At 39.8% G+C, this 13,829-nt stretch overlaps 1 protein-coding gene across 1 annotated transcript in view; it reads right to left on the bottom strand.

Moving 5' to 3' along the window:
- Positions 1-13,829, bottom strand: part of skia (v-ski avian sarcoma viral oncogene homolog a) — a 65,898-nt gene that overhangs the window by 8,274 nt on the left and 43,795 nt on the right. Inside the window, exon 2 of the mRNA XM_079638564.1 lies at positions 427-546. Coding sequence (XP_079494690.1) covers positions 427-546 — 120 coding nt within the window. The remainder of the gene's footprint in view (positions 1-426; positions 547-13,829) is intronic.

The following is a 13,829-nucleotide window of genomic DNA, read 5'->3' as shown; positions in this document are numbered from 1 at the left end:
TTGTTCACAGTTCACAGAACATACAAGTGTTCACAAATTTAACTGAGAAAGTGAGAGAGGCAGATAAAACAAGCTTGAAGGATGACCAGCAGCAAAAGTACACCGAGGTCACTGTGTCTGCTTGAAATCGGAGAACTGTGCTAGCCTATTTGCAGGCTCTCTTCATTTTAGGAGAATTGATTTTTTACAAAAGAACATCAGTTATTTTGGGTTGAGATCTTGTTTCAGAAGAATCTGATTCTCTGTGGCAAGAAAACAGTTGCTTGGCTCCAAAAATCTTCTCAGGAATGGCCAAGTTTCGTAAACAGGCTGGTATATTATCAACGTATATACATAGATAAATATATAACTATCTGAACTCTGTACTCTCATGCAACTAAACATGTATCCACTGACAGAAAAAAAAGAAAAAAAAAGCCTTGTAACCTTATTGGCTGATGCAGAGAGGGATCGTAGCCAATCGGGTTGCTTGTCTTTGTCTCCCGAGGGCGACTGTGCTGGAAAGTCATCGTGTTTGGACTTCTTGGCAGGAATGGGATCAGACGCCTAGAGAGGGAGAAAAAGAAAGCCAAAGAGAGAGAAACGATGAGTGTTGCTCAATAAAGAAAAATGAACTCATCATCAGTCTGATTTGATACATTTCATGTTTCTGCATTCGGTTCAGTGCGCATTGCATCGCCTAGTCAGGCATTCAGATGCCCTACAGCCCTCGAAAAACTACAGTACAGCAATAGTAGGATCGATGCAAGCAGTCGGCCACATTAGACGAGAGTGCCCTAGAGGGTGTCTATCACCTCAGACAGAACTGTGAACTGCAAGAGACAGGTGCAATGGGAAAGTATCAAAAGACTAAAACGGCAAACATTAAATTTAGTATGAGTGTTCACACTATGCGAGACTGTCTGTGTATGTGTGTGTGCCGGAAGGAAAAAAGGTCCTTTGTATTGCTCAGATGCTTAATAGACTGACATAACCATCTGCTTTTATGTTGCCACGTGAACACGCGAGTGCGAATACACGTCAAAGCAGTATTTGTTTAGTTCTGTCACTAATGTTTCTGCGATGACCTCACTCCCGCTGGATTCCTCACTGACTGCAGTATAATCCCTAAAATACACTGACCTTCCTTTTCTACACTCTCATTTACTCCAGAAAACCTGCGGTGTGCACCACCCACACATTTCCCGCTTATTAACACGAGCCGCAGACATTTAAATGCTAAAATAATGCAGAGCGACTGGACAAGCGGTATCAGCCTCCGGCTATAAATCTGCGCCAACTTTGTCTGGTGGACTTCGAGAGCCTGTGAGAGCTATTTTCGAGCGGGGCTCCTAGTGGGAATGCGAGAGAATCTTAACTGGCAATCTGCAGCATCCCGGCCTATAGTGCCCTAACTGGCCTCAGCAGCAGGGGCTTCTGGGTAAGATTCTTCCAACTGGGTTGCACTGTGTCTGGCGGGATTTACACAGTTAGCCAATCATACGCTGAGAGAGCGCCATGTTAAAGTCTCCTTTCCTGCAGTCAGAAATATGAGAAATATTGTGTTTTTGAATAAACGCAGTGGAGGAGTCAATTACTGCGTAAAAAGAGTCATTCACGCAAAATAAGGTGCTGATGGCCCAGCGCTGTTTGCATACATGAACGATTGCATCACGTATGACCTCATTCGGCAGGCCAGTCTGCTTGGGCGTGGTGGATTTCCAGCTGCAGAGCGTGATTATTAGACCCCGAAAGCGGTCACTTGCCACGTGCCTGTGTTTATTCGTGGATCAGACCTCTGACATAAAGTCACCAAATCTGGGCGATCTTCCCTAATCTGGGCTAAAGGAAAACGGAGAGATCCTAGTGCATCTCTTACATAGAGTGATTACAAACTAGAAAAAACTAAGACGGAGAATGAGATCCAGATAGAAAAGGGCAAGAGCCTCTGGACTCAATTTTCAATTATCAAAGGATAAGTAATTTTTTATTTATGTGTGTGTGTGTGTGTGTGTGTGTGTGTGTGTGTGTGTGTGTGTGGTGCATGCAGTTGTGCCACAAAACCCCTATTGTAATGAATGAATTAACAGTATTCTGCAGACAGTCAGATGACCACAGTCCGGCCACACTGCAGGAGAGAGGAAATGACCTATAAACAACATCCTTCTGGCTGTTCTTTAGCCTGTCTTCTCTAAAGCACATCAGCCCACACCAGCACTCTGACACTGACTGGACAGCCTGTTGGGTCACTTCACTCAGATCATTCTCTCTCTCTCTGGGCTTGATTAGACGGCCTGCAGGGCAAACCGCTCTCGAACGTCAAAAAGAGAAGCCAAGATTCAAATTTAATAGCGGACCACAACCTCACTAAAGTTTGGACATGAAGAGGACAGCATTTGAGACAGGGCCAGTATTGCTTCTATTTCCGGACTTATTTTTATTTCAGAGTCTCCGTCTATCAGTCTGTCGTTTTCACAGTCGTTGCTTCCTCTTTCCTTTATCTGATAGGCGGCAAAGGGACCTCGTCTCAATGCCCCCCGCCCTTTTAAACTGTCCCCTAGCTTCCATTCTCATATCAAACAATGCGTTTAAGGGTACGAAAATGGCACCAACCCATGCAGAATTTTAGCTTGTGTGCGTGTTTGTGTTAAATATGACAGAAAGCACGCTACAGACAGACATCCAAAGCACTGTGAGACATGCAGACAGGAAATCACACCTCTTGATAGGAAGAAGGACGCAGCAGCATGCGAGAGACGTACTTAGATGTGAGCTCAGCTCTGAAAAAATGCACAAGTACATTATCTCCATTTCGTCTTTCTAAGGAATCTCACACTCCGCTTTCATCATGCTATCTTTGGTATTATGGAAGACAGTGCATATATGCCTTCAGTGCTTAATATGACCCACACACTCTAAAAACAGGAGTACACGGGATGGACAAGTTTCTGCAATGTGGTTTAAAACTGCAGGTGTCTGAGGAAGGGCGGGGTGACACACACACTCACACACACACACACACACACACACACACACACACACACACACACACACACACACACACACACACACACACACACACACACACAGCCTTGTACATGTGTGATAATGAAAGTAAGGTTTTTGCTCGAAGGTTTTTTGTTGCTCGCTTGAGGGATGACAAAGGAAATGTGTTTCGAAGGGCTAAACACCCACACGAACGGAACATTCACTTCTTGCTACATTACACACAATTAGCCTACTGAACTAGCTAACTGAGTTGCTAAATCACCTCTCCTGTCTCGGCATCCTCACAATGCCACCCCTCCCTGTCTAGTCCTGTGTTTCCTGTGACACAGATTGCAGGATTTCCCTCCTAAACAAGCAATCGCGTTCCAAACAAACATAACTTACACAAACTTCCCGATGTGTCGCTGGCAATGTAAACATCTTCCTAGGGTCTCTGTGATATTGCCTTTAAATAAATTACTACATAAAGGGCGTTTTTATGCCCAACATGAAGCCTTTGAAATATTTTTTTTATATTAATATTAATTATAATAATTAAAATGTATATTAATAATAAGGTTAACATTAACTAACATAATAGATGAATTTGTTTAATACTTTTTTGACATTTTTGCAAAGCCTAATAAAAATATAAATGTTGATGCTAATATTCAAATTCATTAGGTTTTTTGTTGTGTATAAAATAGTATTATTCATAATTTATCATATTAATATTAGTATTGATATCCAAAGTGAAGAACCAAACTATTCAAGTAATATATTTACCTTTACAGAATATAGGATTTTTAAAATATTATTGATAATAATTAGTAGTAATAGAAATATTAATAAGATTACTTAATAATCAATATTAATTGTTTTTAGCAATACTTTTCGACTATTCAAATTTTTCTTAGGCTTCATGTTGTGTCTAAAAATTAATAATAAAATATCATTATTAATACTTGTATTAATATTCAAAACAAATAACTGAACTATTCAAGTAATATAGTTCATAACACAATTTTTTTTTACAAATGGCGCCTTAATCGTTTTATTTACATTTCTTTTAAATTCTTAAAAATGTGTTAAGACTCCTCATCCAATCAGAATGTAGCAAATAGTCCAACCGCAAATGTTGTGACTACCGTGCCATGTTTTGTTCTCATGTCTGTGAAGTTCTCCTGGTATCCACAGACAGGTTTGATTGATGAATGTTTCTATTTAACTGTGAGACAGGTTAAGACAATGAGATGTTTTCTTAGAAGCTTGTGTGACGAGCTTGTGTATCCACGCAAGTGTGAACGCCAAAAGAGCAAACCAGTTTTCTGTTTGTGTGTGCGCGATCCTTCCTCCACCCTCTCTCTGACCTGAACATGGCCTCCCCCTTGAGCGAAGCTACAGGCCTCAGCCGGAAGGGAGGAACTTCCTGTAAAACTAACAGAGCGCAGCTCTCCCTCTCTCCCTCCATCTCTTGCAGTCTTCAAAACGGGTTGTCATATTTCTCACCAGGCAGTGACCACAGAAACCTTAAGCGTACAGGTGTCAGACTGAACATGATCTACAAGGTCCACGATGTTGCATTACGTTGTTTATAAGTCAGTGCTAAAAGAGTGATATCTCACATTTAACTTCAGCTGGACAATTCTAGGCATGAACTTTCTTTGCAACAACGCCGCATGTAAAATGATTTGGGGTATACAGTTCCTGTCATGTAATTCAAGGTTCTTCCTAAAGGAAAACGGTTCGATTGGTGGTGAACACGTGTTGTTTTGGGGAGGTAGAGGTGTAAAATGAAACTGTGAAATGAGTCGTTTCACAGTGTGAGACCTGCACTCTGGGCCAGTACCCAGCTCATTAGAAATGAGCATCTGTACACAACACGGCTAGACAAAACACCTCCCTAACTATGCCAACACACACATACAGATGTCTCACTTTCCCAGACTATCAGATGTTTGGCTGTCACACTGTGAGACTTCTGTGAGACACTTGATTGCGTTTAGCCGTGTTTGCTGACCCGTGGATTCAATCCACAAAGCGTTCACACAGAAATGTATATTTATATATGAAAAACAAAAACAAAAATTAAATGTTTCCTTGGCAACAAATTTAAATAAGTTTAAAGTACTGAAATTACTCAAACTCAAACTGATAAAAAATTTTTTTACAGCTATATATAAATATTTGTAAAAAAAAAAAAAAGTTACAAACAAAATTGCAAAAACTCAAACTAAAAAATTATTAAAAATATAAGATAAATCAAAATATTAAAAAGTACTGTAATAGCAAATACACAATACTGAAATAAAACATAAATATTTAATCATTAAAAATACGACAAAATAAGCATGAAAGGCATAAAAACATGCATAAGACTATCAAAGAAAAAAATAGATTTTTAAATGATATTTTTTTAATATGTATTTTTTAACTAAATAATTAATATACTATTATTAATAATAATTTGCAATATACATCATTATACAAATATTTAATATTTAAAATATTTGTATAAAAAATCATTTTTTGGGACACTTCTGGTATACACATCACGTCTGGGCTATTTTTAGTACTCAGATTGCATGGTGGTTAGAAGTCTATCGCTGTACATTGTCGGACAAAGGTCTCGGCAGAGGACTCAGGCCTGTCATTAGTGTCTGTGTTGTGTGTGTGTGTGTTTATGTGTGTGTGTGTTGAGGTTGGACTTCCAGGAAGAGTCCAGTGGCTCCAGACATAACAAGGCCGCACAACACTGTGCACCATAATAAGGCAAAGCACCTAAATAAGGACCATCTCCAGCAATCGCAGTATAGCAGGGTCCGGCACGGACTCCATTTCCAAACTCAACACCACAGAGCAGCACACAAACGCCACCGCACACACCAAACCACATCAAAAGTGAGTCGTTCTGTGCAGCTGCTTGCTTGCATATTCAACTAGAAACACACACACACACACACAAACCTGGTGTTTTCTAAACTTGGTCACACCAGAGAGGAGGGATAGGGTTCCACTTCCTCTCCAAATTTGCTTTGGCAACGGCTTGTGTGGGAACGCAGTAGACCCTGTTCCCTTCGGACACATTGGGGGCAAATCCGTAGTTCAGAGAAGACGGTTCAAGTCCTGCTTTTTTCATGACTGTCATCATCACACATCTCATTGTAGTAAAAAACTAATTCAACATTCCAAGCTGCAAAGCAAACTATTCAAAATTAGAAGCCGCCAAATGCAACTGTACAGCAGCAGAAAGAGAGTGAAATATAGAGGAGGATGGAGAAAGAGAGAGAAAGAGAGAGAGCCCTCGGGTGCATGCAGACGAGGGGAGGAAACCGAGGAATCCAGAGAGAGGCATAAATCTATGACTCATTTACTCTCAAAGTTAAAAGCATCTAAGAGCAAGATAATCACATTTCAATGTTTTTCAAAAGTTGTTGAAATTGCTGAGGCCGGACCCTAATGGACGCTTATTGATCTATCAGTGTATGTATGTTGCTTTCTTCTACCATATCTTACCTCATGTCTACTAATAGCCAGATCTCTAATCTCTTGTTACAATCAGCTTCTTCTTTCTTTTTTGATTGAGAGCCGATAACCAATATAATAATTTCATAAATCTATATGGTTTTGTTTGTAGGTGATTTTTTTTTTTAAGCAGTGGTTACAATGATATATCAAATGTACATTGTATTTATCGTTCAATGTAAAAATATACAAATATTTTTATATTTTAATTATAGATAAATATTTTGTAAATATTATGGATGATAAACCCACTGATTGATGGCTTAATCTATTGATAATAAACATTTAAAATATTATATTATATTGATTATTATATTATATTATATTATATTATATTATATTATATTATATTATATTATATTATATTATATTATATTATATTATATTAAAGGATGATAATAAACAGGCACAGATTAGAAAAAATAGAAAAACAAGCCCTGGCCAAGACGCACCCTATACTAATACTAACTAAAAATGCAACTATTTGACAATTCTGATTTTGCCACCAATAAATCGTGTGATTATAAACTTTCCTCGGAGTGTGAGACAGTGGTGAACTTGCTTTTCAGCTTGCAGATGGCAGTCGTTTCTAGCAAAGTTCAAACGCAGTGACAGTTTAAACCCCCTCAGGAGAGAAGCCTCTTTCAGCCAGGACTCGTTTTTTCCCTTCTGCCTTCTTTTCTCGCTCTCTTTTTAATGACTGCCTTTCAGCGCTGTCAAAGGAGCCGCCGTCGTGAGTGTGCTCATAAAAATATTCAGAGAGCCTCACCAAAAAATTCCAGCGTTTATGACCTCATAAAGTCAACCATAGCGAGATAGAAAGAGTCGGAGAGAGAGATTTTTCCCATTCCTCATATGAAGGAATAGACAGAAAGAGAAAGGCAAATTTTCAAAATCAACGTTTTATGAATGACTAGTCAACTAATCGGTCCCTGTATAATTAGGCTTGTTTTCTTGTGTCCTGATCTCAAAACTAAAATATATATAAGAAAAAAAATCTAGTCAAACTCACAAAATGACTAGTTATTTAGTTCCAGAACAGACACACATCAATAACTGTGGATTAGTGTGCATGTGTGTGTGAATCTGTATGTGCAGGCATGTCCTGTTTCCAGACAGATGGCTTGCATGGGACGGGGGGCTCACACACACACACACACACACACACACACACACACACACACACATTGGTGCTCATTATTACTTGGGGGCAGTGGAACACTGCGAGGTATTTCGGTAGTCTCTGCAGAGTCAAACACACATGTCTCTACATGTGACGGACCCGAAAGAAGCGCCAAAACAAACACACACTCACACAGAATAGGAAACATATACACACACTCATTCAGGGAGATGCAGAGGTCGCAAACTCTTGAAAGAAATGGAAGGGAAACAAAAGATGAGAAGAGAAATGAAAGCGTGATTGATTCAGAAGATGAGGATGAGTGTGTGTGGCACTGACTGATGCAGAACTAGCCAGTTCAGACAAGAATGTGTGTGGGTCGTCTTTTTGACTTGGTTATCCATTTAGTATTGTAGCTAACCCCACTATTCTCTGTCACTTTCTCTCCTCTTCTCTATCGCTCTTTTTTTTTTTTTGCAGTCTGAGAGGCCTGGAACATCTTAACCGTATTTTAGCCGTTATGCTAATTTCCATCATTCTGCTAACTTTAACCACACTTTTTCCTGACAAACCCTGACTTCAAAAACATATGCCAGCCAAACATTTGTTAGCAAGCCTACACAGAAACACGCAGACAGCATTTCAGATGCAAATTTTGAGGCCAATTTATAAAATCACTAACGTTAGCTAGATTAGCTTGTTTAGTTCACAGTCATAATAACAGAGACATATGATTTCTCAAGACACCTTCATCTGTCTGGACATTGTATAAGAGGTATTTAAAAACAAATCACTTACAGACATGTTTTAGCAGCAATGCTAATGCAGCGCTAATGTAGCAGCACACAACTGTTCAAAAGTTTGGGGTCAGTAATAATATTAGTAATATTACTACAATATTACTTTTTCTTACTGTATTTTTGATCAAATAAATGCAGCCTTCGTGAGCATAAGAGACTTCTATCAAAAACATGTATGATGAAGTTAGTCTCCTAGAATAGAAAGACAAGCTATCTTTTCACTCTCATTTGTGATTAATCATTTCCTATAAGCAGGAAGTATAAGAAATATGAAAAACAGCAGTTGAGCAGCCATCTATCTCTCCATCTGTTTCGTAATGCTCCATTTTCCCTGTTCTCCCATATTGTATATCCATAATACTTGCAGTCAACAAGAATTGTTGAAGAGAAATCGAGAAATCAATGGTCCGTTTACATCATATTTGGGTAAACACCAAATCAAATAAAACAAATAAATGGCCCCATGTTTCCGGCTTGTGGCCTGTAGAAACAATTGCGTTATTAATAAAGAAATAATTCGGAAGGGGGCCGTTAAAAATAGCTTAAATAGGGGATGACACACAACAGGACGAACTTGAACGACCCCACCTCCCGTGGCAATTCGTGCATGTGCGTGCTGTGTCCTTCCCAGCATGCGCCGTCTAGTCGGAACACACAGGGACGCGTCGGTCATAACCGGCTGAGAGTCATGAAAGCATTCGGAAGTGTTATGGAAACCCGGGACCGTTATGGAAAGTAGGTGACCACCGGGGAATGCTGGGGACAATGCATGGCCCCTGTTCCTGATGCTGACCCACCCGAACCTGAGCGCCACACATACGGGATGCGGCTCAGGGGTGTGAGCCGGTTTTAATTAGCTGGAGCGCTCTTGTTCCGCAGCGGCAGGAAGGAGAGACTGAAATAGAGAGGGAGCTATTAACAGCAGGCCTGAATATAGCAGTGTTGAGCCGCCACACAACTGCCCAGCACCCAGCAGTCTCCTCCTCAACACGGTCGGAAAAAGAAGAGTTGACTTTTCTGGTGGAAAGAGAGAGAGAGAGAGAGATGACCATTGCTAACCATAACTTTCTCAAATCTCTCCCTTTAGCAGCTGTGATTTACACTAGAATATTCTGTTCTTCTTTTTCCACTGTCTCCCATAGCAACTGCAACGCTGTATCCGAAAAACAGAACAAAGACTACTTTCCTTTCTTTTTCTCCCTCCCTCTTTCCTTCTATTTTGTCCCTCCCTAGTTCCTTAGCTCTTAGTAAGGCCTCGAGATTCAGATGTATCCTTCCTTTAAGGGAATAGTTCATGCCAAAAAATCTCAAATCTGATATTATTTACTCATCCATGTGCCGTTTGATGTTTTTGTTTTTTGTGTGTTTTTTTTAACAAATAATCATTAAGCAGATTTTGCCATTCAAAACAGCGTAGTCTAAATATTATGATTATATACACCACTGTACAAAAGTTTAGGATTTAAAAAAAAAAAAAAATAATACTTTTAATTCAGCAAGGATACATAAAATTTATCAAAAGAGACAGTAACGAAATGTATGTTACAAAAGATTTATTTTTCAAGTCAACTTTTTATTCATCAAGAATCCTTTAAAAAAGAATCACAGTTTGCACACACAAAAAAAAAACATTAAGCATCACAACGGTTTTCAACTGCGATAATATGGTAATAAGAAATATAAACACTAAATCAGCATAAGTTATTTCTGAAGGATCATGTGACACTGAAGACTGGAGTAATGATGCTGAAAACTCAGCTTTGCACCACAGGAATAAATTACATTTCAAAATATATTGAAATTTAAAACAGTTATTTTAAACTGTAATAATATTTCACAATATATCTGTTTTTACTCTATTTTTGATCAAATAAATGAAGCATTGGTGAGCAGAGAAGAGAAAATCATTTTTAAAAAAATTATAGACTAAATTTTTTTTGTAAATATGTATTAAAATACATAATACTAATAACATTATAATATTTTTGGATGAACTGTTCCTTTAAATACAACTGCTACATTGTTTCAGTTTACCCTCTCTGTACTTTACTGAGAAAGGAGAATGCTATGTGAAGATAGATTCACGAACTCCAGGGATGTGTTTAATTTGATCTTTTCTTGATATAACATGTTTGTTGCGTCAATGAGAATGCTCCATATGGCTAAATCTGCTCAGGGAAAACAGGATGGACTGCCGCTCTCTGCGAGGTCAATGGGCCGCCAGTGCTGGATTGAGGTCGCAAGGTGGCGTGAATGTGGGACGCTGACCGGGGCAGGGGGGGCGGAGACAATGACCAATCGGATGGCACCACCAGGCCAGGGTGATTTAGCATGTTAATGCCAGGTTCATTTACAGCCAGGCTCCAGACTGTGGCAAATGAATGGTACATGGCCCCAGTCTAACACAATCACAGCTGACCCAGACAGTGCTCCACTAATGCAGACCTCGCTCTCTGGCTTTGTGCCTCACATGCATAACTGCACGCACACACGCGTGCTTTTGGTTTCCGCCTTTGTTAACATTTAGCGCAGCAGTAATGTATTGTATCTTCATGCTAACACAAGCTTTAGCAGAGCTAAGCCTATACACACCTCTCCTCTTGACAAAATCACCATTTCAAGGAAGGAAGGAAGCGCTTAAATTACAACTCTAAATCCCTAACTAACAATCATGGCGTGTTCTTCTCTCCTACAGACAGACAAATCCTCAGTAAAAGAGCCATGCTAAAGGGATTTTTCTCAGCATGGCTTCATATCACCACAGTCTGGTGGTGGCTGCTAGAAAACAGTCCACACACACATACACAGGCAGTCCAGACAGACCCAGACCGGACAAACAGCTTTCCTATCTGAGAGGAAATGGGCCGTCATCATCATCATGGGTGGAAATGGAGAAATGGCCTCCCGTAGACGGTGAGGAAAAAGAAAGCTTACCGTTTCACAACAAATATATATATAGTATAATATATATATATATATATATAAATATACATGATTCTATAAATGAGTATATATAGCCTAAATTCAATCTGTTCATGCATGTGATCAGAAAATTTGGTCTAAACCTCTTAATTCATATGGATTTGTTTTACAATCTCTTTATAAACTTGAAGCGTAAAAGTGGTAGTTGCGTAGCTGTCAATGGAGGGACAGAAATCGCTCAGATTTGATTTAAAATATCTTTATATATTTTACCGAAACTAAAAGTCTTAAGGGTTTGGAACAACATGAGGGGGAGTTGTTCCAAATGACGGAATTTAAAAGTTGATGACGGAATTTACATTTTTGGATGAACTGTCACTTTAAGAAAAAGAAAAAAAGAAGCTGATGAAGTGCTATTCGGTAAACACATTTTTAATTGTATTTTAATTGGTGTATGTATTACAGTATTTTGGATGAAGTCATTCTGTTATGACCTATAAGAATTAAAACCTTCTATCTCGCTCCCTTTCTTCCCTTCAGACCAAGCATTTTGTGGAAGTGTGTGTCTGTAGCTATGGTCTGTAGCTGTGGAGGTGCGTCTGTCAGTACAGCTGGTGTGTGCGACCAATCAATAAAGAATGTCTCTGCCCACTAAACAAACCGATCCTAATTGATCCAAGACAAGTCGTTGGCATTGATTCTATCTTTAAGTTGATGTGTGGGTTAGAAGAGGCGACATAAACCAGGCCAATCCAAAGATCCCCAGCAGATAGTACACTGATTCCTAGAGGAAAACAGACAGACACACTGTGCTGGGTGAATTGCATGTGTGTTGCCGGCTCGGTTCTTAATCCGCGAGGTACGTTATCCAGTGACGGACAGATGGGATTATAATCCACTCGTATTAGTCGTCCCAACCCAAACAGACAGACTTTTAAATGAGTATCTTAAAACCATAATCCAGCTCCTTACTAATACCCATAGGACTAAAAAATATTTTTTTTCCCCATTTGTACAAAGGTTTGCATTATATATGGAAATATAATGACCACTGCCATAATAGTTCACCTCATTCTAAACAAGCACGTACACATTACCCAGTTCTTTCTGACCCTGTGCTACTGAGGCCAGTTATGGAGCACTGATCAGCTTAGTCGTATCCGGATTTCTGCACAGAAATACAAAGGACTGCAGGTGGCCCACCTAGTATAAGCATCCCAGAGCAGGAGGCCTTTCTCCTCTGAACGCAGGATTGGAAAGTGTGCCAGAAAGAGAGAAAGAGGAGGGCGACAAAAAGGGGGCATGGGAAAAAATGACTCTGTGCCCAAATGCCCTGTCCTACTTCTGTCAAACAACTCTAATGCCTGTCTTGTTCTAGTCAGATGTGTTTTTATATTCTGACTGTGCTGTTTCTATGCACATCATCCAAGTCCAAGTCAAATTAATCTGTACTGCGCTTTTCACAATACACATTGTTTTAAAGTAGCTTTACAGAAAATGATATTGTAAATGTCTCAAGCCATAATACTGTATTAATTAACAATATATGCAAGCCATATTGTTGCATTTAGCAGATTAGAGCAGAGCGATAATATAGTTTACATTTTGTGACCATACTATCAATTAAGCAGTTGAGATATGCAATAGAGTAAATATACGCAATATACTGTGCATGCGCATAAAGTTGTACATAATTATATATCTAACTTTATTTACAGAGATGGGTTATAATATAATATAAAAACAATTACATCTGCAGATTAAGCAAACATTATGTTTCTGTTAAAAACATATTCTGTTACATTTGTGTTGTGTTTAAACCTGATGAACCAATCAGAGGAAGCTGAGCGTGGATGCTTGTCACATTAATCAGTCATTACTGACATTCAGAAAACACAGTTCAGCCTGAGCTGCATGCACTAAAAGTGGGCCGTAGCTGGGGTATCCGGGACCCCGGTGCAGCTGTGTGCCCCCTTGAAATCACGTTCCCGGGGGGTTGGTTCCCCCTCGTTTGAAATCGTGGAGTACAGGGACCCATAGAATCGTCACCACCTTTCGCCCTGCTAGCGACAGCCCTGGTCCTGCACTGCTGAGATCATGCTTTGGCCCTCTTCTAACCAGCAATCAATTATCAGTCTAGCCAGAGCAAGGGCAGGACACATGAGACCTGGGTGGCTGTGTGTGTGTGTGTGTGTGTGTGTGTGTGTGTGTGTGTGTGTGTGTGTGTGTGTGTGTGTGTGTGTGTGTGTGTGTGTGTGTGTGTGTGTGTGTGTGTGTGTGTGTGTGTGTGTGTGTGTGTGTGTGTGTGTGTGTGTGTGTGTGTGTGTGTGTGTGTGTGTGTGTGTGTGTGTGTGTGTGTGTGTGTGTGTGTGTGTGTGTGTGTGTGCGTGTCTCTTGGCTGGTGTCCATAGCAGCTCGGGCACCTCTGAGCGTGTGCATATGTGTGCGCTCGAGTCATAAGGTTAAAGTCAAAACCAGCACCTGCTGCTCTT

Source organism: Phoxinus phoxinus, assembly GCF_949152265.1.
Source record: "Phoxinus phoxinus genome assembly, chromosome: 15".
NCBI classification, from domain to species: domain Eukaryota; kingdom Metazoa; phylum Chordata; class Actinopteri; order Cypriniformes; family Leuciscidae; genus Phoxinus; species Phoxinus phoxinus.
The sequence above is the reverse complement of the archived record's forward strand: the minus strand, read 5'-3'. Positions and strand labels throughout refer to the sequence as shown.